The 26,478-nt window shown below is 42.7% G+C and overlaps 2 protein-coding genes across 3 annotated transcripts in view; both read right to left on the bottom strand.

Annotated features, from left to right (window-relative positions):
• setd3 (SET domain containing 3, actin histidine methyltransferase) overlaps nt 1–1,434 on the bottom strand; it is a 73,406-nt gene extending 71,972 nt beyond the window's left edge. The window contains exon 1 of the mRNA XM_080750750.1: nt 1,352–1,434. The gene's annotated coding sequence lies outside the window, so the exon portion shown is untranslated. The remainder of the gene's footprint in view (nt 1–1,351) is intronic.
• Nucleotides 1,435–6,379: 4,945 nt separating this feature from the next.
• On the bottom strand, nt 6,380–17,501 carry wdr32 (WD repeat domain 32). Of its 2 annotated transcripts, none has more exons than XM_080750752.1 (9): nt 17,106–17,501; nt 16,266–16,463; nt 15,636–15,883; nt 14,508–14,621; nt 13,896–14,093; nt 12,873–13,075; nt 10,786–10,866; nt 9,208–9,353; nt 6,380–6,804 (listed from the first exon to the last, which is right to left on the bottom strand). In XM_080750752.1, the coding sequence occupies exons 1-9, from the start codon at nt 17,253–17,255 to the stop codon at nt 6,433–6,435; spliced, it is 1,710 nt and encodes a 569-aa protein (XP_080606878.1). In that variant the 5' UTR covers nt 17,256–17,501; the 3' UTR covers nt 6,380–6,432. The 2 variants fall into 2 exon arrangements, with proteins under 2 accessions (XP_080606878.1, XP_080606879.1); XM_080750753.1 differs by having other exon boundaries at nt 15,636–15,877.
• Between the last annotated feature and the right edge of the window lie 8,977 nt (nt 17,502–26,478).

The following is a 26,478-nucleotide window of genomic DNA, read 5'->3' as shown; positions in this document are numbered from 1 at the left end:
GGTTGCTAGAAAATGGAACACGGGAGGCTAGAGACTGGAACACAACTTCAACGTTTTCAGGCCAAGGACCCCTTAGTTGAGAGAGATTAAGCAGGGACCCCCACACAACCTTTTCATAGATTCCATAAACAGCCGATCTACAAGCTCACAACGCGAACCGTCAATATTTAATGAATTTTACCTTTCACTCTGTACTTGGTCTGCTCTTTTTCCCCTCTACACCAAACCTCTTTGCCAAAAAAATAGCAGATCTACAAGCTCACAACGCCTCACGCTGCGAGCTTGTAGATCTGCTATTTTTGGCTACAGGTCTCAGAATATGGACACTAAGGTTCAAGTTGTTAATATAAAAATGATTGGAAGATTTGGAGGACCCCCTGTAGTAACTCTGAGGACCCCCGGCCCCTAGGCGTCCCGGACCCCCTGTTGAAAGACCCCTGACATGAAACCTGAAACAGAGCAGCAACCTTTAAACGCATTTTACATCTTAAGAGTTTTTCTTTTACTATTTAAATCGTATTGCATTTAACATGCTATTTTTTTCCACACAAGCTTTATACCCTGTGTATATATATATAATGAATTACACAATGCAATGTTTACACAATGCTCTGTACTCCAACTGTAGGTTATATATTATCTTCCCCATTTTCAACTGTTTTTATGATATTTTGACACTTGCTTTGACAATGTAAACGTGTGTTTTCACATGGCAATAGAGCTCCTTTGAATTGAATTGAGAGAAACCAGGGGTCTTCAACAGGGGGTCCTCAGAGTTACTACAGGGGGTCCTCCAAATCCTGAGTGATGGAACAATTTGTTTTTATCCTATTTTATATTAGCCACTGGCACTTGAACCCTAGCGTCTATATTCTGAGAACTTAAGCCAAATAGCAGGCAAAGAGCTTTGGTGTTGAGGGGGAAAAGAGCAGACTAAGTACAGAGTGAAAGGTTCAAGTGGTTAAATATCTGAAAACACAAATTGACATGAATCCAAGATACACTTGACGATTGTGCTGTCAAACAATGAAACTATATGGAATCTATGAACAGGCTGTGGGGGTCCCTGCTTCATCTCTCTCTCAGATAAGGGGTCCTTGGCCTGAAAACGTTGAAGACCCCTGCTTTTACATTAGATGAATGGCTGTCCGTCCGGGCTATGGGGTGGTACCATTTAAAAGGCTACATGCTAACCAGGCTAACAACTCTGCAAAGCTCTCAGCCAGTGATTGATATCACGTGTTTGTGTGTGTGCTAGTTATCATTCTGAGTCACGCGGTGCAGTCGCCGCAGGTTACAGTATTCTAATACATGTATGAATACAGTGTGAAACAAACGCAGTGTCATTTACCTGGTATTTAGTGCTGTTTAGTGTGTTTGTAGCGGTTCCTCTATCCTTCCTCTAGCAGGCTCTCACTTCTGACGACACTGTGCACGTGACAACCGAGCTGGACTAGGACCACGCCCTTTTACCTCACGTGACCAGTAGTGGGAAAGTGTTTTAACCTGAAGCAGGGGTCTTCACCATTTCAGGCCAAGGACCCCTTAGTTGAGAGAGAGATGAAGCAGGGACCCCCACAACCTTATCATAGATTCCATAGTTTCATTGCTTGACAGCACAATCATCAGTGTATTTTGGATTCATGTCAATGTGTGTTTTCAGATATTTAACCACTTGAACCGTCAATAATTACTAAACTTGACCTTTGCTTTCACTCTGTACTTAGTCTGCTCTTTTCCCCCCCTCTACACCAAACCTCTTTGCCAAAAATAGCCGATCTACAAGCCCACAACGCCTCGCGCTGCGGGGCATTGTGAGCTTGTAGTTGTAGATCTGCTATATTTGGCGTAAGTTCTCAGAATATGGATGCTAGGGTTCAAGTGGTTAATATAAAAAAGGAGAAAAAACAGTTTCTATCACACAAAGATTTGGAGGACCCCCTGTAGTAACTCTGAGGACACCCAAGGGGTCCTGGACCCTGTGTTGAAGACCCTTGACTTAAAGGGGTAGTTCACCCCCCAAAATAATAACTAGTCTAGAAATGCAATCTGTCGAGGTGCCAACTTGCCTCTTGCGCAAGTAGGGCGCAAGTAGGCCATGTATGGCCTACTTGTGCGCAAGCAGAGCGCCACTGCATCATCACATCACCGCTTCCATAAGGAAACTGATTATGACCAATGACATCACTGGCATCACCAGGAATACTGGTCCCTCATTGCCTGTTAATGACTTTGCCAGAGGCCTTTCTCTCTCCTGATTCTATCCTATCAGGAGAGGGAACTCAAACATGATACAGGATAACCCACAGATAATTATGTCTAACCAGCTTCTTTCCACAAGTGTGTTGATGGGTTTGTTGCGTTTAGTCTGCCATCTAGTGTCAGATTGATGTAATGGTTTCCACATTTCTAGTTTCCCACAGTCATTCCTCATAGTAGTATTCTGCTTGTTGTGTCTGCGTATATATGTATGCATTTCACTCTGTGACATAGGCCTGTATACAGTACATGTTTCATTCCAAAATGATAACATCTGTTTCCAAGCCTTGCAAGGCTGTTGTCAATTGAAAAAGAAATTAGTCGGCAGTGCAAAAAGCCACTTTTATTTCAGTGATAATAAGTACCTTTTTAGTCATGTCATTGTTGGGATTACAAGGAGCCATTTAGGAAACAACATTGTGAGCTTCAAACATGTCAAAACATTTCTTGTCCCATCCTCCCAACTGTGAACAGAAGGTAACGTTGCGCTCGCAAAATGATTAAACGATAACGTTCAACCAACCACAGCTGAATGCAGGTTAAAACCACGACAGGGCTGCTAAAACAAAAAGAAAGATAACTAATTTGGTAACAAATACCATGTTTAGTTTCTTCATGTAATATCATGGCATTTTTTTTTAATCACAAACGAGCGAGGAGAGAAAAAGAAAAGCAGAAACATAGATGAGGTCAATGCAATAATTCAGTCAATACATAACCAACAATTCAAACAGACTAGAGGCTACAACCATTGCGCCAATGCTCCAGCATTTTCTTCCTGAAGCACATTATAACTTTGTCCTCTTATCAATGTTGTTCATGATATATCTTTTAAATAGAAAAAAGGGTTTCCAATCTGTTATCTGTTTAGAAAATCTGTCTCTTGAATTGACTGTGAATTGAACCCCACTTCTGGTAAGCAGAGCATTGAGCATGTAACTGAGGTACAGAGTGCAAAAGACTTCCTTCCTCCCTACACAGGTTCAGTCAGGATGAAGCATTTTGTGAACTTGGAATTATAAGGCATCATCGACATGATTATAAAAAGAAATCTTTTCACAGCTAGTATTTTTTCTTATCGACACTTCTTAATTATATACAATGACTTTAGAATTAACAAGAATAATGACATTTCTACTTTCAGGGCACAGTAACGTACGTCCCTAGCCGAAAGTAGGGTGCATTATCTAGATGTCTTTCTTTGTTTTGCCATAGTTGCCATTATACATCCTATATAAACTAAGGTAATAATAACAATGTGTACATTTCTATTAATCACGCTTAAACATTTTCAAAACCTTATTGCTGAGACAGCTTATATGCTTACAAACACTAAACCCACCACCCATCCATGCCTAATGAAACCTTACAAGTCCAAGCTCACGTTTACTGCACAGCTACATCAGGTAAGGAGCGGCCTCGCCCCACACCCAACAATCTTAAGACATGTTTTGGCATCTGACAGCTCCGAGCAGAGCACCCCTCTCTCGCATAAATAAGAAATAAGAATAGGAGGATAATTATCAAGGCTGGTGTGCATAGTAGTATAGGCTTGTGTTGCCTATCACTTGCTTATATAACAAAACAAAACTGCCGCTTAAATCATAAAGTATGTCAATTGTCACATGATGAGGTGTAATGTCTGGAGGCATTTGCCGCTAAACACAACATAGGGGTCCCTTCCCCCGAAAGCATTGGAAGGGATTTCTTTTAAAGGTAAGCATTCACTCACTCTCCTCCACTTAAAGGAGGACTTCACCACTTTTCAACCAATATACATATAATAGTTCCTCACTAATGTTCATGATAAAATATCAAATTTTATATCAAATCCTTCCACCGGTGACATCATCAATGGGAAATGCAAGCTAATAGAAACTGCAGACTTTCTATTCCTGAAAGGTTGCAATGTTGAAGTGGAAGCCATTGTTCTCGTGAGTCGTGATAATGAGCATTTTCAAAAATATTGTTAAAAAAAAAATCTGTCAAACGATGATGTCACCGGTGGGAGGATTTGACAGCTCTCCTATGAGACCCAGACTGAGTAGAAAAAATTGTGCTATTTTATTATGAACATTAGTGAGGACCTATTATATGAAGACAGGTTGAAAAGTCCTCCTTTAAGTAAAATTGCAAAACGTTTGAACAGTGATTAGCAAAGCTAATGAGAGAAACGCTGCCATATCTTTTCACCAATCTATACTACAATCGGAGTGCCTTGCCCACCACAAACTAAATTGGCTAAGAGGGCTAGTTTCTTGTTTTGTCAGGGAGATATACTGTAGACCATATAAAAGAAAATGCTGATGGGTAACCTTCTCTAAACTGGCGACCAGACGGGGCGGTATTGAGTTCACAAGTTAAGTACCATCCGGCGGAGTCAGGTTAAACGTTCCCGGCAGCATCCAACAAAATGAGCCACATCGGAAATCTCCAAATACTTCCTTGAAACAATACCTTCCTGTGTGATTATAGCAACCGTGCTCAAGTAATTCTCCAGGCACTGCTCCTCCACATTGCCCAAAATACTTTTGCGTCTCTTTTATAAGAGCGTGGGATTTCCCTTTCAGGGCCCTACATTTTAAAATGCACAAATAAGGTGAAAAACAACATCCAAATACTAACAATAGGAACTATCACAGACCACGGTGAGAGAGAGAGAGAGAACAACTCAATCCAACGCATAAACCGTGCTACATGTAGTTAAAGAGTAAAGATAAAGAACATTCAAAAGAACTACAACAATAAAAAACGTTTAAAAACCCACAAAAGACAAAAGGAAACACAAGGACAATTAGAAAAAGAAGAGTAGAACAAAAGTGAATAGGTAGGTAGACATAGGTAGGTGGGTCACCGTTCCATAACCACATTGGGAAGGCGTCCAATGTCGACGAGGTCCTTTGCGCCGGGCGGTCAAAGTTCCGATTGTGTGAGCAGAGAAGCAGCACCCGTGAGAAGGCATGACGACCCGGACACCGACGCTTCTCGACGACATCGTCCAAAGCGGAGGAGGCTGAAGAACTGAAGACACAACAACGCTGCCCGGTTCCCAACTGTCGCATGAAGACTATAATGACTGTACTTTTGTTACTTATTAGTGTTGTTCTGACAAGAATATAAAACATCAGCATCAACATAATAATAATAATGATAATAATGTTCTTCCTGGGTGTTAGTCTCTTCAAGACTCGAGGTGAGTTACTGCTAATGTTAGATAACACACGGTTCCAAACAATGATTGGATGAGAAATCAAAAGATACGTTTGTGAGCGATGCCGTGTTATTCCGCCTTCAGGGACCGACCCAAGGCTATGTCGTTTGATCTCACGTCAGTCCTCATTGACTCTCCAAATCCCCCGTTTGTCACCATAGATTAAATCCTATTTAAAGTTGGGGATTTGAAAGTCTTAAGAGTTTCCATCCTAGGTTACAGTTTCACCACAAGGCCATAGGTGCAGTCGGTCGATTCTTCAGCCAGAATTCGTCGTACTTCAGTCTTTTCTACTCAAAGTTTAGGCTCTGCAGGCTGATGACGGTGTAACGTAATCCACACAGCTGCAGTCACTATACCAGACCTGGGACCCAATAGTATTTGAATATAACGTTTGTTTTAAACTAGTTGAATGCCACATGGGACAATACAGGAAATTTAGACCACCAAAATAAAACGTTTTCAATTTACTATTTTCTTTTTTATATATATATATATATATTTATGTGAAAAACAAATGGGAAAGGGTGGAGGGTCCAATTTAAATTATTAACAACTACTATTTATCCCAGGTCCATATCTTATCGTCCTCGTTGGTTCACCTAAGTGCAGCTCAGGTCCAGGGGTGTCACACCAAATTCTGGGCCCTGGGTACAAGGATTCACTGCGGGCACCCCCATGAATGTTCTTCATAGGGGGAGGGGGTTTAACTCATTTAGACTGGGAACGCATTATCACGCATTATTTTGTGCTTTAACCATCGAAGAATAGCAGATATACAAGCTCACAGCGCGGCACTCTGCCGCGCTGTGAGCTTGTATATCTGCTATTTTTCAATAGCTAAAGTATGAAATTATTAAGGCCCTCAGTCTTGGGCCCTAGTAACTCAGTCCCACTTTTCCCCCCCTTGTGACGCCCCTGCTCAGGTCCACGTGTCCGCTCGTGTGACAGGGAACGGCCGTTTAGAACTTGGGCTGGTAGAGCGCCACGCGGCCGCTAAGGCAACCGGAGGCCAGCTGGCAGTGCGTCGGGGAGAACTTGGTGGTGAGCACCACGTCGCTGTGCGAGTAGATGGAGCGGACCTCGCGCAGGACGCTGGTCTGCACGGGCAGGCAGTCGGCCAGCTCGGCGCAGTTCTCGTCGAAGGCCAGCAGGCGGACGCCGTAGGCGTAAGGCGAGCAGATGAGGCGGCCGTCGGGGCTGAAGCACAGCTCCTTGATGTAGCCCCGGCCCACGTTGGCCTCCTCGATGTAGTGGGTGAGACGCAGGGAGCAGCGCGGGGAGACGGGCGGCCGCGTGGGCGCGCCCTCCTGGAACTCGTACACGCACGTCCACTGGAGGGAGGGAGGGAGGGAGAAGAGAGCAGTGTTGATTTTGGCAGCAAACTTTGATGCAGAGGATTGTGAAGAGAGCTGCTAAAATTATCGGCACAGAATTGCCACAGCTCCATACAATCTATACCACACGCTGCAAGAAAAAGACTCAGAACATCATGAAAGATAGCAGCCATCCCCTGTTCTCACTCCTCCCATCCAAAAAAAACGTTACCAGAGCATCAAATCGTACACCACTCGTTTCAGTAATAGTTTTTTTGCCCAGGCAGTCAGGTTGCTCAACGAAGGGATGAAAGTGAAACGTAGGTGAACATGGGCACTGTACGCATTTTTAAACTGCACACTGTTACACTGTATGGTATTGTCGTTGTTGGGACTTGTCTTGTATGGCCTGCATGGTATGTGGGTCCACACTCCTGTCGGTCACAGTGACCATGTCTTTGTGTAATAAGGCTGAGAGTGCTCCTGGCACAAGCATTTCATTGTATCTGTACCTGTATGGATATGTGTGACAATAAAACTGAACCTGAACCTGAATGTAGTTTTAGTCATAGTCTTTTGAATAAAAAACCATTTAGTCATATTTTAGTAATCTGAAATGTTTTCGTGTTAGTCTAGTTTTAGTCGACTAAATATAATAAGATTTTCGTAGACTAAATCTAGAGTTGATTTTGTCGACTAAAAATGTATTTTGGCAGTGCCTTGATGGCGTCTTAATGCCTGATTTTACACTTTGTTGCATGCTGAAAATAGCCGATCTACAAGCTAACAACACGTTGCAGCGCGATGCGTTGTGTGCTTGTAGATCTGCTATTTTCAGAGCACAACCAAACATAAAATGACTTGTCTTATATTGGATCTCTTCTCCACCAGTCCCTCCCTAACATTTTAGTCTAGTTTTTATTTGTTTCACGAAATTGTCGATACATTTACGCATAGTTTTAGTCATCATAGCATGGTTTTCATTTTGGATCTTATTTAGTTTTGTCAGTGAAAAAAGGGAGTCGACGAACATTTTTCGCCATAGTTTTAGTCGACGAAATCAACACTGGAAGAAAGCAGGGGTCGTTGTTAGGGTAAAATCGGCTTTCCTCTTCGAGACCGGAAAGTCTCCAAAGCTGAATTTACATGAGCCAAAGCTCTTAACAAATCATCTAATAATGAAACTGGCCTTTTGTCAGCGATGTGATATGAAATGCGTAGGATCTTTTCTAATTGCAGTGAACTTGTTAGTTATTTGGACAGTGGCACACTCATGTTTTGGCTCTTTGAGTTACTGTTATTATTTTGGATGCAAAACAAAGTCTGTTAAATGACACAAAGTCTGGCAAATGGCACAAAGTCTGTGACATAAAGGTTTGAGGAATCTTCAGCCATATTATTAGTTGGAGAATGATGGGCCAATCATTTATGTGTGCCAAACATATTTTGGATTACTGTAACTAAACTGTGTTTAAAGTCCCAGATCTCAGAAGATCATTGAGACATCATTGCGATTTTCCATCAACGTTTATTTTGCAAGATTATGCTCAGGAGAAAATGAACAGCGCACTTTACGCTTCTGATGATTTTTTTCTTTTTTTTCTAGCTGTATCTACTAACATAGTGTCTCCCAAACGTTTTAGCTGGAGACCCAAAAGAGAAATTAGACGTTTGTCAGGGACCCAAACTAGTGAAAACAGTGAGCTCACAACTAAAATAGTGAGCGAAAATAGTGTAGATCGGATATTTTCACTACTTCTTAACACTCAGGACGCCACCATTCACTTGCGCTTTATTTGAAGAGCCCCGGAAGCTCCGTGCGTGTGCACGTGGGTGTACACTGACGATCCAGGAAGGAGATCTGTTTGTTTACAAACGGTCGCGAAAACTAAAATCCTAACCGGGGCCGACCATCACGGCATAGTGTCGCCGTGAAGACAAGCTGATCTCGGCCTCCTCGGCGTTATTTGCACCTTATTTCGAGATAAAGCCGTTTTTATGTTTCAGTATAGAATAGGAGTCAATGGATAATGGCCGCTCTCGGTTGCTTCTGGCTGCGTTGCGTCATGACGTATGCAGTTTTTTCTTTCACCAGCACCCGTAGCAAGCGTCTGAAATGCGGGTTACCATGGAAACCTTATCTCGTCTGTGAACGTGTTTGGCTACCAAGAGCAGCCAAACTGTTAAACATTAGTTTTTCTAATTTGTGTAATGTCTTAAATTTTCTTTTATTTCTTCATTAAATTACTGAAAAATTAATTCATGAAAAATGTAGCTGTTTTTTGGTAATGTTTTTTGGTAATGTTTTGAAATATTAATGATTAAAAACAAAATATAGAAAACAAGAAATTCCCATAAAAATATGTCCGCGACCCACACATGGGTCCCTTCTTGCGGGCACTTGGGCAGCAGTCCACTGACCTCCTGGTCGTCCATGTTACTGGAGCAGCGGATGAGCGTGGCCCAGCCTTTAGGGTGGAGCTGGAGGGAGGTGATGCAGTTCCCTCTGTCCCGCTCTCCTGGGATCTCTGGGGTCAACACCTCTAGGCTGTTCCTGGGAGCCGGACCTGGGACCAGGGCAACCATAGTTAGGGCTGTCACGATATGACATTTTACATGACGATTAATTGTCACTCAAATAATTGGCGATTAACGATTTAATTGTGTTTTTGTCGTTGATAATTACATTTCTGTTTGGCTTTTAGGCTTTGAAGTTGTACATGGTAGATATGACACATAACCTAAATATACAAAGAAATGACTGACATATTTGACAACTTTACTACTTAAAAAATAACTTTGATAGTGGAAATAGCCGATCTACAAGCTCACTGCTATTTCCACTATTTCGGACATTTTTCAACATTCACGATTATGACGATTATGACAAAATAATTACGATGTCAAATAATCACGATTAGACGATTATGTAATAATTGTGACAGCCCTAAAGATAGTTTTATGTTAGAACAGTCTTCAACGTTTTCAGGCCAAGGACCCCTTAGTCGAGAGAGAGAGATGAAGCAGGGACCCCCATAACCTGTTCATAGATTCCATATAGTTTCATCGTTTGACAGCAACGATCATCAGTGTTTTTTGGATTCATGTCAATTTGTGTTTTCATATATTTAACCACTTGAACCGTCAATACTTAATAAACTTGACCTTTCACTCAGTCTGCTCTTTTTCCCCCTCTACACCGAACATCTTTGCCGATCTACAAGCTTGTGAGCTTGTAGATCTGCTATTTTTGGCTAAAGTTCTCAGAATATAGACACTGGGGTTCAAGTGGTTAATATAAAAAAGGAGGAAATCACACAAAGATTTGGAGGACCACCTGTGGTAACTCTGAGGACCCCCCTAGGGGTCCCAGACCCCATTTTAGACCCTTGTGTTAGAAACCAGTGGTGGGAAAAGTACTACATTTTTCTTTTACTTCAGTCAAAGTATCAATACTGCCATATATAAATACTCTGTTACAGGTAAACATTTCCGGAATTCAACATTTACTTGAGAGAAAGTACAAAAGAATTAGCGTCATAAATTCATAATGTACTTAAAGTATCAAAAGTCATAATATGCAGAATGTCCCTTTTCAAGTTTTCAAAGATCTTTTGAAAATGGCTGATCTACAAGCTCACAGGGCGCTGCATCGCGATGCATTGTCAAATATTAGAGGCAGAAATTGTGAAAATAGCCCATCTACATGAGATGTGAGCATGTAGACCTGCTATTTTCTAAATAGAACCGTGTTATACAAAATGTAATGCCTCAACTCTAGCTCATGAGGGTGTGTGTGTGTGTGGGGGGGTCCCCCAGTTCAAATATGATTATTTTGGGGGTCGTGGCCTGAAAAGGTTGAGAACCACTGCTGTATTGTATGGTGACCGAGTGCCCCTAAAAAACCTAGTTCTAAAACCTAATTCCTCTGTTGAGGGAAGCTGTATTTAACATTCTCCACGTAATTCTGACTAGACAGTACGTAGAACATTTGAATACCTTCTTTGTGAGGATGGCTCTTGCTGGAGTCATTTCCCTGTCGGGAAGTTCCTGTAGACCTGGATGCTGATGTACCGCCATCTGCACAGACCAAAAGTCATTTTATTCCCCATCTTCCCCTTTAAAATAGATTACTAAAACAATCACAAGACCCTACAAATGTAGTGACTTCTAGAGTTCTCAAATTCTGCCCGAACCCGACCATACCCGACCCGACAATTAGGGTAGGGTAGGGCCTAAAATCATAGACTGTATAAGAGATATGGACAAAGCGAAGCCATTGGTTTCTATGCAGCGCAAATGACACAATATGGGTCCTTGGCATGGGTGTTGCCATCATAGATTGTAAAGGCACCAGAAGATGCTATTGGCTGCCAACGGTCACGTGCAACCGCAGAGATACATGGGAGAATGTGGTCGGAGCCTCCCGAAATACAGCACACAAAGAAGAAGAACACAGCCGGCTGGTATTAGTTTAGTTGGCCATGCCCCCCGCAACTTTACCATCAATTTTAACATAAATGGGACCTTATTTTCACAAAACACATATAATCGTGATTGAAAGGCAATTTTTAACTAGCGATAGGAACCATAAAGTATTTATGAAAATGTTAATTAAGGTTAGAAAACGAAAGGGGAAAATGAATGGGGTCCAATGGAGAACAATTCTTTTTGCGATCGGCCGGGGGGAAAAACAGCACAACTAGCGGCCAATCATAGGAAGTTTTAGTTCCATATTGGAGTCATTTTAAATCGGTGGAACTATGCCCCTGCCTAAAATGTATGCTAATTAGTCGGGCCGGGTAGGGCCTTGGGCTCAATGAAAAAAGAAAACATATATTTTATTTTATTTTATTACTATTACTCTGCGATAGTTCTCAAATTCTTTCCAAACCCGACGATACCCGACCGACGTTTTCGGGCCGGGTAGGGCCTAAAATTTATGCTAAGTAGTCGGGCCGGGCCAGCTTGGGCCGGGCCTTAATTTTCAGGACCGTTGAGAACTCTAGTGACTTCTAAAGCTCATGCTTCTTCAAAAACCTTTATCAGCAAAGTAACGAGAACAACACCAAACATAAAACAAACACATAAGAAAATAAAGAAAAAACGTGGTGTCCCTATATAGGTGAAACTTTTACAAGATCTTAAAATTGCGGGGGTTAAAATCTGTTGTTAAGTGGTTAAAAGATACCCTTTGGGAAATTCAGAAACGTATCCTACTCTATCATTATTAATGTCTGTGTCTTTGTCTGCAGAGACCCTGCCTTGTGCCTGTATTTATTATGTTTGAATGTTCTCAACGTTTCTGGGCGTCAACCTTCTGTGTGGCGCCAACTGTGTTTTGTCACACCTGCAACAAATACCACTGCATTGCAACATGATGTACAGCAGCTGTTTCAAAAGCAACAAGCCAGTTAAAGTGCAACCGCCTCCCTGGGTCATAGGATGGAAGCGAACGTGACCACCATCAGTCTGGGTCATGGGGTTCATAACCACAGACATAAAAAGGTAGACACCTCCTCCTCTAAGGCGCATGTATCTGCGCGTGCCATATTGGGGAAGCATAAGAGGCAGCCGCGCAGCAACTAGTAGGGCCTGACCGATATATCGGTCAAACCGATATATCTGTTGTTTTTCGACCCCAATGTCGGTATCGGACATCGGTCATTAGCTCTCCGATGTATCGGTCGTTTTTATAAGTAATATTAGACCACCATTTGATGACATTTAGCTTTTGTAGCATGCTGAAATACTAAAATATCTAAAAACACAGATTGAACACAAAAAATTACTTAGGATTGTGTTGATCGTGTCCCAAACAACAATAAAATAAGATCTGGTTGTCCCAGAGGTGAAGTGGTCCTTTAAGGGCGATGCAGTATTGGGATGTTTTCTGCTGGACGTTACAAGTTGTACTTAACATTGACAAGTGGCCTAATGCTACTGATTATACCTTTAAAAGCCCCTAATTACGTTATAACTTGATGCAACACAAACTACATCTTCTTAAGTGTTGAAATGTATTTATTCATAGCAGCTGATAACATTCAGAATACTAAAATTCAAATAGGAGACTTTTGTCTTACCCGAGCTGAGGGGCGTGCGTCGCGCTCGGAGCATGCGGTAGCTGCCCACCTCCAGGGACTGGGTGAGGTCCAGGTCGTGGAGGATGAGCAGGTACCCTGAGGAGGTGGAGATGAGCATCTTTGAACAGTCGGGCGTCAGGCGCATCCTCATCAGGTAGCGAGTGTGGAAAAACTTCTTGTGCGGACACCCTTCCTCTGTGAACCTGTGGACAGAGGATTAGATTGGTGGTGGCGAACACAGGGTGGCACGAAAAACACATGCCAGGGCGCATGCAAGAGTGTTCTCCCTCAGGAACATCCTGGGATGTATTAAGGGGAACACACACCGGCTGCGGAGCGGCTGCGGACATTTTTCACCGCGCAGCAACGCTGGAAAATAGAACAGTGGCATATCAGAGCAGCGGACAAGGCACGAATGCACACCTGCGTGCGTCTGACGCTGCCGGTGTGTCTCCCCCTTTATGCTGGCTTATAGAATATAACCAATCTGAAATTAATACTAACATTCAATCTGCCGGTTAAATCTCAGGAGGCTATCCATGATGATGGGTAAATGTTTGTACCAAAAACATCATGTTACATGTTACAACATACATTGTCAGGTGTGTACAGGAGCTTTGAAGGCACAAAGCTCCTGTACACACCGGACAATGTATGTTGTAACATCTAACATGTTTCCAAATATCCGACAGCCTGTTTTAACTCCCCCCATATATGGAGATGACTTAAAACTATTTTGTTATCTAATCTTTCACTGATATTTCTTTCACAATAACAATTCCATAAAGGCGTTTTTGATCACTTCATTAAACACCAATAAACACATTTTCTTATTCGCAAGTATCTGCCCAAACCAAAATGACTAGACAAACATTGCCACACATAATACCAAATACATACAACACACACACACACACACACACACACACACACACACACACACACACACACACACACACACACACACACACACACACACACACACACACACACACACACACACACACACACACACACACACACCTGTTGGTATCCCAGGTGATAACGTTTCCATCAAAGCCAGAGGTGACCAGAAGACGGGTGTTGGTGTCATACTCTATGTTCTTCACCCAGCTGGCGTGGCCGTGCAACGAGCAGACCTTGGAGTTCAGCTTGCGCAGATCCCATAATGCAATTGTGGTGTCATCCGAACAGGTGGCAAACAGACGATTGTCCAAAAACCTTGAGTGCAAAAATTAAAATAAAAAACTCCAGTCCACATTTAGAACTTACACTGCCGTTCAGCGGAACTTACAGCTAGGGATGGGACGATGTGAAAATGTCATGTCACGATTATTGTCACCAAAATAATTGTGTTTTACGATATTATCACAAAAATCTAAATATCCCCAACATCCATTATTCTGGTGCGGAACATTTGCCAAAAATAGCCGATCTACAAGCTCACAACGCGTCACAACTGTGAGCTTGTAGATCGGCTATTTTTGGCAAAGAGATTTGGTAGAGAGTGATTCAAAAAGTAATTGATAGAATAATCACTAAGAAAATAATGGATGGGTTGCAGCACTAGTTGGCACAATATCCACTCCGGAAAGCACAAGGTACAGTACATGTGCAAATGACAGATATTCTTACCTAATGTTGTTGACACAGTCCTCGTGTGCTTCCACCAGGGTTTTGATGTGTTTGGAGGAGATGGGATCGAACAGGAGAACCTCAGTCTGCTCACAGGCCACCGTCAGCACAGACCTGAGGAAGAGTGGAGGACAATCACACAGCGGTCAAATGACAACAATAGGCAATTTAAGCAATGGACGGCTACGGCAGATGAAAACGGTAACCGGAAATGATCAGCGTTCGATAGATAAACCTGCCGCCGTCGCAGCCGTCTCTACAACGCCAGAAGCTAGCTCCCTTTCCACGTAGCGTCTAACGTCTGCTGCATAGCCGCGTCGCCATGGGAAACAAAGAGTTCAGTAAAAGGAGTGGGACCCCGTCGCCGACGGCTGTTTGCTTAACGATTTTGACCGCTACAGCAATTACGTCATAGCAGCCAATAGCAGCCATAGTCCCGCCTCGCGTTGCAGTTGTAGAAACGGGCAGCTTAAATTGCCTAATGTCACCATGGATAAACTGGGCTTCAATGAGTGACACACCAAATCACAAGGGCATTGAAGGCTCATCTGCTGTGTACACTAGTGTTATTTAATCCAGGATGACCCAAAACAGTGTGCTGACCCGATCAGGCTCTCATGTACAAGCACAATTCTTCACAGAGGTCTGTGACAAGCTGTCACATTATTATGTCTGCAAATTAGTGTTGTTGCCCTTGGCTTATGTAAGAGGAACAACTTCTTGTTGTGGCATCTAAAGTTATTGACTTCTCCTGGCTGTAATAATGATGATGATAGTTCAACACATCCGTCCTCTCATAAGTAAGCCTTGCAGAGCCATGAGGACCATAGGGCAGGAGCCTATCTCCTAGCGTGAGGCAGCTTGATGTACAAGTACACCCCCTGGACATGACACTAGTATGTCGCAGGGACTTGCCCCCAATCCACCCCTTGATGCTGAGTGCCAAGCAGGGAGGCACTAGGTACCATTTTGCAGAGTCTTTAGTATGACCCAGCCGGGAATTGAACCCCAACCTCTCAGTCTCAGGGCGGACACTCTAACCACAAGGCCACTGAGCTGGTCTGTCCTCTAGTGGACGGATGTAAACGTCAGAAATGTTCAAAGTAAAGCATTACACATCTCAATTACCCGTCTGGAGAATATTCCAAGTTGAACACGGCCCCGTGTGTCTGGGTGCTCAGGTTGACGGAGTCCGCCGCCGGGTTCATGGAGCAGTACAGGTTGGTCATGGTCCTGAAGTTGTCCCGCGCGGGGTCCACGAAGAGACCCCTCCTGACTGTCCTGCTCTGCACCCAGGAGAACAGGCTGCCCCTGCTGCTGCCGCTCAGCGTGCCGCCGCTGCCACTGGCCCCGGCACCGGGGCTCCCCGCCTTGGACTAGGGGTGGGCGATATGGTGATAAATATCGTTGAGACGATACAATGTCTCCACGATATGCCTTTTCAGAGATATGGTTATGGTATATATCGTGATACAATGACAGTACTTATAAAATAAATCCTGTTGAATTACAGAGATTCATTGCAAAATTCATTTAAAACTGCATTTTGGTCTAAATAAGTGGTTCTCAAAACTTTAAAATGTCATGGTCTCCCCTCAACTCTGACAGTATACAAATGAAACCAAATGGACCCTTTTTTCTTGTAGTTTTTGTTACCTTGTACTGTAGGTGGTTGTACTGCTAAGTAACTTGAAAAAGAACCATACAAACCAAACATTGTGTATCGTGAAAAATATTGTGATATTATATTTTTCCTACCTTGGACGCCGCCGCCGCCGCCGCGCAGCGGACATCTTTCTCGGCGGTGCTGCTCGGTGCGTCTCCGCTGCTCTCCGGAAGAGCAGCAGCAGCACTAGCAGCGGGTCGAGGAGGAGGACGGTTCCTCTGCGGACTGTCACCACCTTCGTCCTCCGAGGAGTCGTCTATGTCGGCGTCTTCCTCCTCCTCCTCCGGCTCCTAGGGATGGGATGATATGAAAATGTTATGTCACGATTATCGTGGCCAAAATAACAGCGATTTACGATATTATTGCGTTAATCGAAATATACCCAATATCCATTATACTGTGGCGGTACATTTGCCAAAAAAATGCATATTTTTTGGAAAAGAGATTTGGTAGAGAGTGAAAAAAAGACTATCAAGTACGTCCTTACAGGTCGGTTTTACCAATTATAGAGGGTTTAAGTATAGAGAGATTTACGGAATCAAATGCCTTCTGGAGGTCCATCATAACCATGCCGCTATATTTGCCCAAATCCACTTTGCGTTTGATTTGGTCAGTCAAATAGAGAAGGCATGAATCTCTCCTCTCATGGGGCAGGGCACAACTGGCCGCCACTGACCATAATAGGTGGAGGAACATTATCGAAGCCTTATACCCCATAGGGGAGCGAAGAGGAGTCTGAAGTAAGTAAGTACAGTTCACTGGTACAAGGTCAACTAAAAGGAAACAGACAGATGGAACACAGAACTATGCAGTAGACATCACCAGAAAAACAGTAACCAGCTCGGCAAATAATAGGTGAATTGATCCCAGTGCATGACAAAGGACAATTTTAGCTCGATAAACGATACTAGCTATTATCGCCCCATCCTTACCTCCTCCTCCTCGCCGTCTCTGTCAGACACCCTGCCGCTGTGAGGAGGCAGCAGGCTGCTGCTGCTGCTGCTGTTGTCCTGCTGCTGCGACTCGTCGTCCTCCTGGTCGTCCTCTTCCTCGCTGCTGTCGCTTCGGTGCCCCGAGTTCATGGTCTCTCCCTGGGGCTCCGCAGAGCCGTGTGTCCCTTCTCCTCCTCCTCCTCCGTGACAACAGTGCAACGACAACAACACTTCACCTTGGCTATCTGGAGTATCTTCCCAACATGTGGCAAAACTCACTCACTCGCCAAGCTTTTGTTGTTTCGTTTTTTAACACGCCATGGCTGCCATTCTTCGGCTATCGGAGAATTGCTGTATTGTATTGTGTTGTGTTGTTGTTGTTGTCAGACTTGCTAGCAGCAGAACCTCCTCAGCAGCAGCATAAACAAATGCATTGCAAAATGAACTGACGAGTTTCCGTTTCCTTCTACTTGAGGGAGACGTTCATAACTCTGCGACCTGGCGTTTTCCAACGGGTCTTGGGCCTTAAGCTAGATGCAGAATAGACACAAATTTAATTTGTAACAAATCTTTGCTTCTTCTGGGGGTCCCTGGAATGCAAGGGGTCCGTGGACCAAATACATATCATTTTCGGGGGTCCTTGACATGGCCAAATACAAATCATTTTGGGGGTCCTTACCTGACAGTAGTATATAGGCTATATAGGCCATAGGCCAATTCTACAAATGTCTTCTAAATCCTAAAAAAAATCTGTGGAAAAAAACTTATGTTGCTATATCAGTGGTTCTCAAACTTTTTCATGTCAAGGACCCCCAAAGTGATATGTATTTGGCCGTGGCCCCATCTGTCTCAAAGGGACCAGGGACCCCCAGAAGCAAAGATTTTAGGTAAGCCCTAAGCTAGATGCAATATCTATTCTGCATCTAGCTTAGGGCCTCAGACCCGTTGGCAAAAACGAGCACACCATAACTATGAGGACGTTTGCTGATTCTACACTCTACACAGTCTATGATTGGATGCCACCACCTAGTGGGGATTTACGGTACTGATAGTTACAATAACGCAGACAAGCTCCCTCACCTCTTTGATAGATAGATAGATACCTTTATTATCCCAAGGGGGAAATTCAGTTGTCCCGTTGTAGCACAGCAGTATACAGTTATTTACAAAGTTACAGAGAAGTAGGAAAAGATAGATATTGTAAAAAACAAGAGCAGTACAGTACCAATAAAGAGAAGGTGCATCAATAGAGGGGGCGAATTAAATATAAGTATATATACATAAAGTGTCTTGTGTCTTACAAAAAAGAGACCAAAGCAGTCAATGCTAGTTAGTGCAACAAGTATCTCACTGTCATTGTTAAACAAGACAAATACTCAGAAACTACCAACACAACCTAATAGTGCAATGTCGAAAATCAGTGCGAAAAAAAAAAGAAAAACAACAGAAACAGCTCAGAGCAGAAGAAACTAGGAAGCGTGTCACCGCAAGACGCACATGAGCACTCTCCCTGGAAGGTCCTTAGAGGTCAAAGTCAGTACAGCAATAGGTCCAACCTAATAGTGCAAAGTAAAAAAAAAAAAAAAAAAAAACAGTACGAAAAAAAAAACAGCTCAGAGAAGAAGAAACTAGGAAGCATGTCACCGCAAGACGCACATGAGCACTCTCCCTGGAAGGTCCTTAGAAGTCAAAGTCAATACAGCAATAGTTCCGTCAGTCTAAGTTAAGAAGGAAGTCCTTTTCAGTCGTCCGTTATGTGTCTCGTTGTACAGCTTAAGGGCAGCCAGTACAAAAGATTGTGCTAATCTCTCGCATCTCCGTCCTGGGTAGGCAAAGCGGTCGTTTCCTCTGTTACTCCAGTAGCTGGTGATCTCAAGATGGAGGGGGTGGGAGGAGTTCTCCAAGATGGAATCCAGCTTCCTCGCTGTTCGCACCCTGGTTACTTCCTCCACCCCCTGCAGAGAGGACCCAACGACAGAGCCTGCTTTCCTCACCAGTCTGTTTAGGTTAAACGTGTCACCTGCTCTGTTGTTGCCACCCCAGCATGTTATACCAAAAAAGAGGACACTTGCCATGACAGACTGGTAGAACATCTGTAACATCCTGTTGCACACATCAAACGATCTCAGTCTTCTCAGGAGGAACAGCCTGCTTTTCCCCTTACTGTGAATCGCCTGCGCGTTGTCCGACCAGTCCAGTGAACTATTCAGGTGTACTCCGAGGAATTTGTAGTTATCCACGAGCTCAACCACCTCTCCGTTAATGGTGCTTGGCACCGGCCGACTCTCTTGGAAGTACGGAAGTCCACCACCATCTCCTTGGTCTTGCTTTAGTTGAGCCTGAGATGGTTAGCCTCACTCCACTGCACAAAGTCCCTAACCACACCATCGTTCTCAGCCGTGTTGTCACCCGAGATCTTGCTGACCACCACGGTATCATCTGAGAACTGAGAAGTCCGATGTATAGAGAGTGAACAGGAAGGGTGAGAGCACAGTTCCTTGAGGGGCCCCTGTGTTGCTCACCAGCACATCAGACCGACAGCTCTGCAGTCTCACAAACTGTGGTCTTTCTGAAAGGTAGTCTGTGATCCATGCCACAAAGCCCTTGTCCACCCCCATCAGCGTAAGCTTCTCCGCAAGCAGAGCCGGTTGGATAGTGTTGAAAGCACTGGAGAAGTCAAAAAACATAATTCTGACCGTGCTGCCCAGATCTTCCAGGTGGGTGAAAGCCTTATGGAGCATGTAGGTGATGGCGTCATCAACCCCAATGTCAGCCTGGTAGGCAAACTGAAGGGGGTCCAGGTGATCACTGACCGCTGGTCTCAGTTGGTTCAGAACCAGCCGTTCAAAGACCTTCATGACCTGTGATGTGTTTGATTGGACCCGGGACCTTCCCTGACTGTCAATCAAAATAGTGCTGTTTGGTTTTCATCCTTCCAAATAGACCTTATTGGCTGCATTTCTCTTTACTTTATATTTTCATGTTTTTGTTCAATTTCTTGTATTTTTTCTGATGTGTGGTGCTTCATATATAGGCCTTTTACATTGACACACAATATACACGCTATACACACACAAAGGCCTATACCAGGGGTAGGCAATAGGCGGCCCGCGGGCCAAAACTGGCCCCTTGGAAATTATTTCTGGCCCCCCAGATTATTTTGAGAATTATGTTTTTATTTTATTAGTGGCCAAGGCACGAAGTGCCCGAAGGCCACTCATTGATATTGGACTTGGTCATTATTATTCTTCCGCCACTTTTGCTCTAGCGGCTAGACCGTGCAGTCGCTTTTTACGAAACTCGGCAGTCTCCTCATGCCGAACAACTTTTACGCTCTGACTTTTGACCTCTGACCTTTACCTCTCCCACAATTTTGAATTATATGAAAAACAGTCAAAATCTATCTCCTCCTGGGATTTTCGCGTAACGTGCGCGAAACTTTTTTTACATGAACTTTGGACCAATACGGTCTGAGAAGTTAGGCGGATTTTCTTTAAAGCGAAACATTATTTTTTAATAATTCACTCAATGTTGCAGTTATATGCAAATTATTCTTCTGCCTCTAAATCATACATGCAAAGTGACACGTTCATGGCATTTGGCAAATATGTAGAGGGTTAGTCCAAATATCACTGAAAGCAATCTTACTCCAATTGGCCAAAGGGGGGCGCTATACGAAGCGTTTGAAAACTCAAACTTTAAAGGGGCATAAGTCATGCCTCGTTTCGTTTGAAGACATGCAACTTGCTTACACGCGTGCCTTGACTCAAGCGGAAGACATCTGTGTCTTTGTTAAGTAAGCTCCGCCCTTAGATTTTCCGCCAATTTGAGCAGTTTGTAAAACACTTAAACCCGCTTTTATTCCGGAACTTTTGCGTCACGTGCACAGAACTTTTTTTACATGAACTTTGGACCAATATCTAAAGATCTGTCAGATCGGATTTTTTAAACATTGAAACATGCTTTTTTAATAATTCCATCAACATTGCAAGTTTTATGCAAATTATTCTTCTGCCTCTAAAACATACATGCAAAGTAACATTTTCATGATGAACTACTGTAGAGGGTAAGTCCAAATATCACTGAAACCAAAAAGAATCATATTTGAACTGGGGACCCCCCACCCTGACGTGAGTAGGGTTTTCCCATGATCTGGGCCTTAGGCTAGATGCAGAATAGAGCTGGGACGTCTGCGAACGAATCGAATCTTTTGAACGGCTCTTTGAAGTGAACGTTGGGATCCGGTTCGCGCAGTAGAGAGCCGTTCATTTGGGGGGGAGACCCCCTCCCCCCAATTCAACATCTCCTTGCTACTCCACTGAGTACTGACTGAGTACAGTGAGTGAGTGAGAGAGAGAGAACAAGTGGAGGAGCGAGTTCATTGTTGCCTGCTTGTTTTTTTTTTGGGGTGTTTTATGAATAACAAAAGTCAAGGTAGCTTAATTTACACACACATTTTATGAAAAGGGTAAATACTAAATTGTGATCTCAACTGTCAGCAGAGGAATGTGGTGCCACCTTGTGGATTCATGTTTAAACAAATTCTTCTTAAAAATATATAAATATACAAGGAGCCAAATGAGCCAGTCTTTTGAACGGCTCTTTTCAGTGAGCCAGATCGATGGTACTGTCTCACTTCAAAGAGCCATAAATCCCACCTCTAATGCAGAATGGTTAGGCACAGGTGTGTGTGTGTGTGTGTGTGTGTGTGTGTGTGTGTGTGTGTGTGTGTGTGTGTGTGTGTGTGTGTGTGTGTGTGCGTGCGTGTGTGCATGCACGCGTGCGTGCGTGCATGTGAACTGAATCTAACTGATGGCTTAGTTTGGTTTTCAGAAAAACTACATTTCCCAGAATACAGCAGCTAAGATGGCTGCTTTGTTGCAATCAGTTTGATTTGTCAGCACCTGGCCGCAACACAGCTTCTCCGAGTCAGGCAATCCAAATGTTTTTGCTCTTAACCACCGAGCTCTGCTTCACTGTGTAGCTGGCTCTCGAAGGGACTCTTCCATCGAGCAGTAAGCAAAACTCCACTATGTTCTCCTCTGTCGCACATTTGCTCTGTATTTTGCCACATTGCTAATGGTGGTTCTATCTGTTCCCATTGTAGGCAAATTAGGAGCTGCATCTGAGTCTTGGAAGAGAAATGGCATGTGTTAATGGAAGCAACGGCATACTGTGAAACATATGTTTCGAATGTAACCCCTGTTTGTTAAGTTCTGGAAAGAAGCATATTTTGAGTTAAAAGCCCCGGTTTTGGGAAGAACTTTATTTCATGTTTTAGGGGAACGCCCCATTGAATAAAACAACGCTTATTGCGTTTTCACCTTGAGAACTGTTTCCGTGTGCTGGTTTGGGTTCAGACTTCACAATACTTAATGTTTAAAAACTTTATTTGAAGACGTTTACTACTTGAATTATTTGAAAACATTGTGATTTAAAAGACATGCCTGAAAATGGCTAGGTTGTTAACCCTCTGTTTTGAAGGTTTACAACCTGATGACCAACTCTTCAACAAAGACAACTAATGAAAAAGTTGGAAAATAAAGATATTTTGTTAAAACCTTGAGGAGTTCTTTGGAACTATTTTATGTCTGTTGCATATAGTCTTTTGCATACATGTTGTGTAGAGGTCAATTTGTGCTTTTACCAATAACTATGCCGATTAGTGTAAAATCGGCAGAGTCTCTGTCACCAGAAGGCCGAAAACGCATTCTTCAATATTACTCCTTCAGATTTTATCCGATAATCACACAAATGGGCACACAGTATCTCTACAGTGATGTAATCATGACGGATTTGTCCAATATCATATTCTATCTAATTGGCTAACATTGAATTCCAAGGTTTGCAGGATTGCTCCTTTTTGAACAAAATGTCTCAAACGCAGCCTGCTATTTGTGTGAGATTCTGCACGCACATTCCCACTAGGCCAAGGAACAGATGCCACCCTTCTCACATTGGCCTGTTATAGCGCCACCAGCGGGTCAATTTTTGCAAAACCCATTTTTGGAACAAAATGCCTCAAATCCCGCATGCAGCGTCCGATTGCCGTGAAAGGCCAAAGAACACGTGGTACCCTTTTGACTTTGGCGTATTATAGTCACCACTAGGCCAAAAAAAAAACACCTGACCTGCTGGAGACCTGTTCGGAAGAACACTACTTCTAGTTTTTCTTTGATTTCTTCTTTGCTTTCCCTTGATGCTTTTTTGCTTTCCTACTTTTTCTACCTTGGCCACTTTATCGCTGCTTGCAGCTATATTTTTGATTATTATTATTATTATTTTATTTTTATACAATACTGGACTGACAGTCCCACATCGTAGGGATAATGTCCAAACAGAGAACGCATTCCCACATGCTTTTAATATTCAACATAATCATGCGAGTGAATAGGCAGAGGTGAATAGGCAGAGGGAGCACGCAGCAGCCATGTGTATAGTGACTGAAGCTCCTTTGAATTGAATTGAAATTGACCGAGTGGCGGTGCTGCTGCTTGCTGCTGCTGTGAGCTTTTACCTGTGGTCAGAGTGCGTGGAATCTAACTTTGGAGGTGCCATCCATGCTTCATCTTGGTGCTGTCTAAAATTATTTCCTTTCAAGCAGCCAAAAATGTCACGGCAAAGCTGTTGTGCTTCTAAAGGGGCTTTGCATTGATGAGTCCAGGTAGGATAGACAGCACACATTTTCTGTCCATATTCCTCTATAAACGCCCCTTTCCACTTGTTTCCTCGTCTTTATCAAGGAAATTAAAAACAAGGTAGGGACATATACGTCATTTTCGCTATCATGCAATTCCAGTCGGCAGATTCGTCTCACCATGGGAGCCAGGCCTGCAGCCGGAAGTTTGGTGGCCTGCATTGGATTCCATGGAAGTCCGTGGAGAAGCTCATGAACAAACCACCAACAAACAATTATTCTGACCGTCTTAGACCTTTGTCAAATAATCACTTCTGGAAAATAAAAGACATCATATAAAACTTTTTTTCCTGCTATGTTACTTTTCAATGTGCACACTGTGCAATTTTATAGAGGTATCTAAAGAGTACAACGTACGTTCTGAACGTGTCAAGGATTTAGTGTTGCCATGTGTGCTTATTATAAGCGACTTTGGACTTATTTGTCTGTGAAGTTGCTTGTAAATATTGGTTGTTGCAGGTGGCGTCTTGGGATCGTGTGTGGGGTGTGTGTGTGTGTGTGTGTGGGGGGGGGGGGGGGGTACTGCAGGGGGTCCGCGAAATTATTGCTTGATTGATGAGCATGAATAAATAAATGTCCATTTATCTTCAAATATCTTTTAAAACATTTTCCACATTTATGTTAAAAATAAAACATGCTTACTGTGCACAATTGACATTGTTGATAGTATTATTGACATTGTTCTCAATAAGGTATGCCTATGTATTCATGTTTAAAATAAAAGTATGAATATGTTACATATGAAACACAATGTTATACATGAATATACATATAGCTTACGAATGTTCAATCTGTTCTAAAGTGAACAAGTTGCTTATCGGTATTTTTTATTTATTTTTTCCTTTTTGATTGAAGAATGTATTAGAAGCCTGGAAAACGTACAGTTTTATGACAGTAGGCCTACTTGTAGCCTAATCATTGGTACAAGGTCAACTAAAAGGAGATCCTAGTAAGCTTTTTGTCTTATTTTAAGCCACTTTATGTATCTCATAACATTGAAAGAGACCGATGGAGCAGTAACAAGGGAATGGGCTTTTTATTGTTTTAACCAGTGTTTCTAAGTGGTGGTGGTGGTAGGCTACCAACGTTTTTTACTTGAGTAAAAGTATCATCAATATTATCAATGTTTTGATCAATTGAGTACAAAGGACCCCATATACTTTTTTGGAAAAATAATTTTAGCAGAACTTGTACTGTACTGTAGCCGACTTCTCTGTACCTGTCTCTGCAAACTGTAAGTAATCAATCAATACAGCAATTTAGAAATAATCTCACAAGTTAAACTCAGGAATTAAAAATGAATGATATTAAAATAGAATTAAAGTACCAATATAGAAAGTGCTCATTATGCAGAATGTCGCATTTGACAAGTTATCAAAGTCTTAGCAGATCTATAGCTTGTTGATGGTTATTTTCAATACAGCAGTATAAAGTGCTCATAAAAGCCTAGTACCTGCCTGGCCCTAGTTGGTTATTTTGGTCTTGTTTTCCTAGGCCTGGTTGCTTATTTCTCAGAACCTGGCAACACTTCCAGAAACGATACATGACGGAGGATGACGCTGTTTAGATGCCTCAATAAAATTATACAGTGTGCACATAAAAAAACAATTGATTGGAAAACAACCTGTGATATGCATTCTTTTATATTCCTGGACCGATTAACTGACAAAGGAGATAAACGTTCAGAAATAATTTATTCACAAGCATGGTCCAGCTGGCTGTCATCCTTCTGCCATGGACTCCATTGCAGTTCACACAACTTCCGGTCCCAGTTTTGGCTCCCATGAGCGTCAATGGCGGATGCCCAGCCATTTTGGTGACTCTACCTTCTTTATAGTTATCTTGGTCTTTATGCTTTTGGTTCATGTGTCATTTCTCTTGACTATTTGAAGCAGATAAGGCTGATGTTTAGCGTTCTAAGCAGTCTTTCTTCTTTCTGCCGAGCAGCTGCGATCACTTCACTATAACGACCAATTTGTCGACGTGCAGAGGTGTTGCGCAACTTGCGCACAGTATATTGAATCTACAAACTCACAGTGCTGCACAGAATTGTGAGATGTGCAAAGTGATTCATTATGAATCATGATTCATGATTATATTTATGTGATGTTGTAGCCTACGACTGGCAGCAGAGAAGAAGGAAATAATAATTATTAACATAAAAGTATGTAGGCTAATCATTACAATTATTAAAGTCTTCACTACATCAGTCCATCAATATTTGCAAATAGAAAGGGGGGAAACTGCTTGTTTTTCCACATATATATTATTTTATTTTTATCACAGATGCCTATGTCTTGTAAGGCAGTCTGTCTTGGAGTTCCAGTAACACTGTTTAACCATGAATTTCTTAAATTAGCCTTTCATTATATGTTCTGGCCCACCATCTCAAGTTTAGAAAAAAATTGGCCCGAGGCCAAATCTAATTGCCGACCCCTGGCCTATAGCCTACTATGGCATTTTGTTAACAATAAAAATACATGTTTTTAATAGGCTATTATTCAGATTGATCATTGCAAATTGAAAGACAAATTATAGACGTTTTCTATCCAAGCAAAACGGCCTTCTGGCAAATATAGGCCTATGATGATGGGTTTAGTTAAATGTAGCCTCAGCCTATAGATGTTTACGAAATATTGTCATAATAAATATTTACAAAAATATTTTCATAAGAAC

This window comes from Nannobrachium achirus, assembly GCF_963921795.1.
Source record: "Nannobrachium achirus genome assembly, chromosome: 20".
Taxonomy (NCBI): domain Eukaryota; kingdom Metazoa; phylum Chordata; class Actinopteri; order Myctophiformes; family Myctophidae; genus Nannobrachium; species Nannobrachium achirus.
This window is presented reverse-complemented; position numbering and strand designations above follow the sequence as displayed.

Bases quoted from the DNA above. Each gene is read 5' to 3' on its own strand.
- wdr32 (XM_080750752.1), bottom strand. From the start codon at position 17,255: ATGAACTCGGGGCACCGAAGCGACAGCAGCGAGGAAGAGGACGACCAG. The intron at 15,884-16,265 runs GTAGGAAAAATA...GCCCACCCCTAG, and splicing joins CGGCGGCGGCGGCGTCCAAG to TCCAAGGCGGGGAGCCCCGG. The intron at 14,094-14,507 runs GTAAGAATATCT...TTTGCACTCAAG, and splicing joins GACTGTGTCAACAACATTAG to GTTTTTGGACAATCGTCTGT.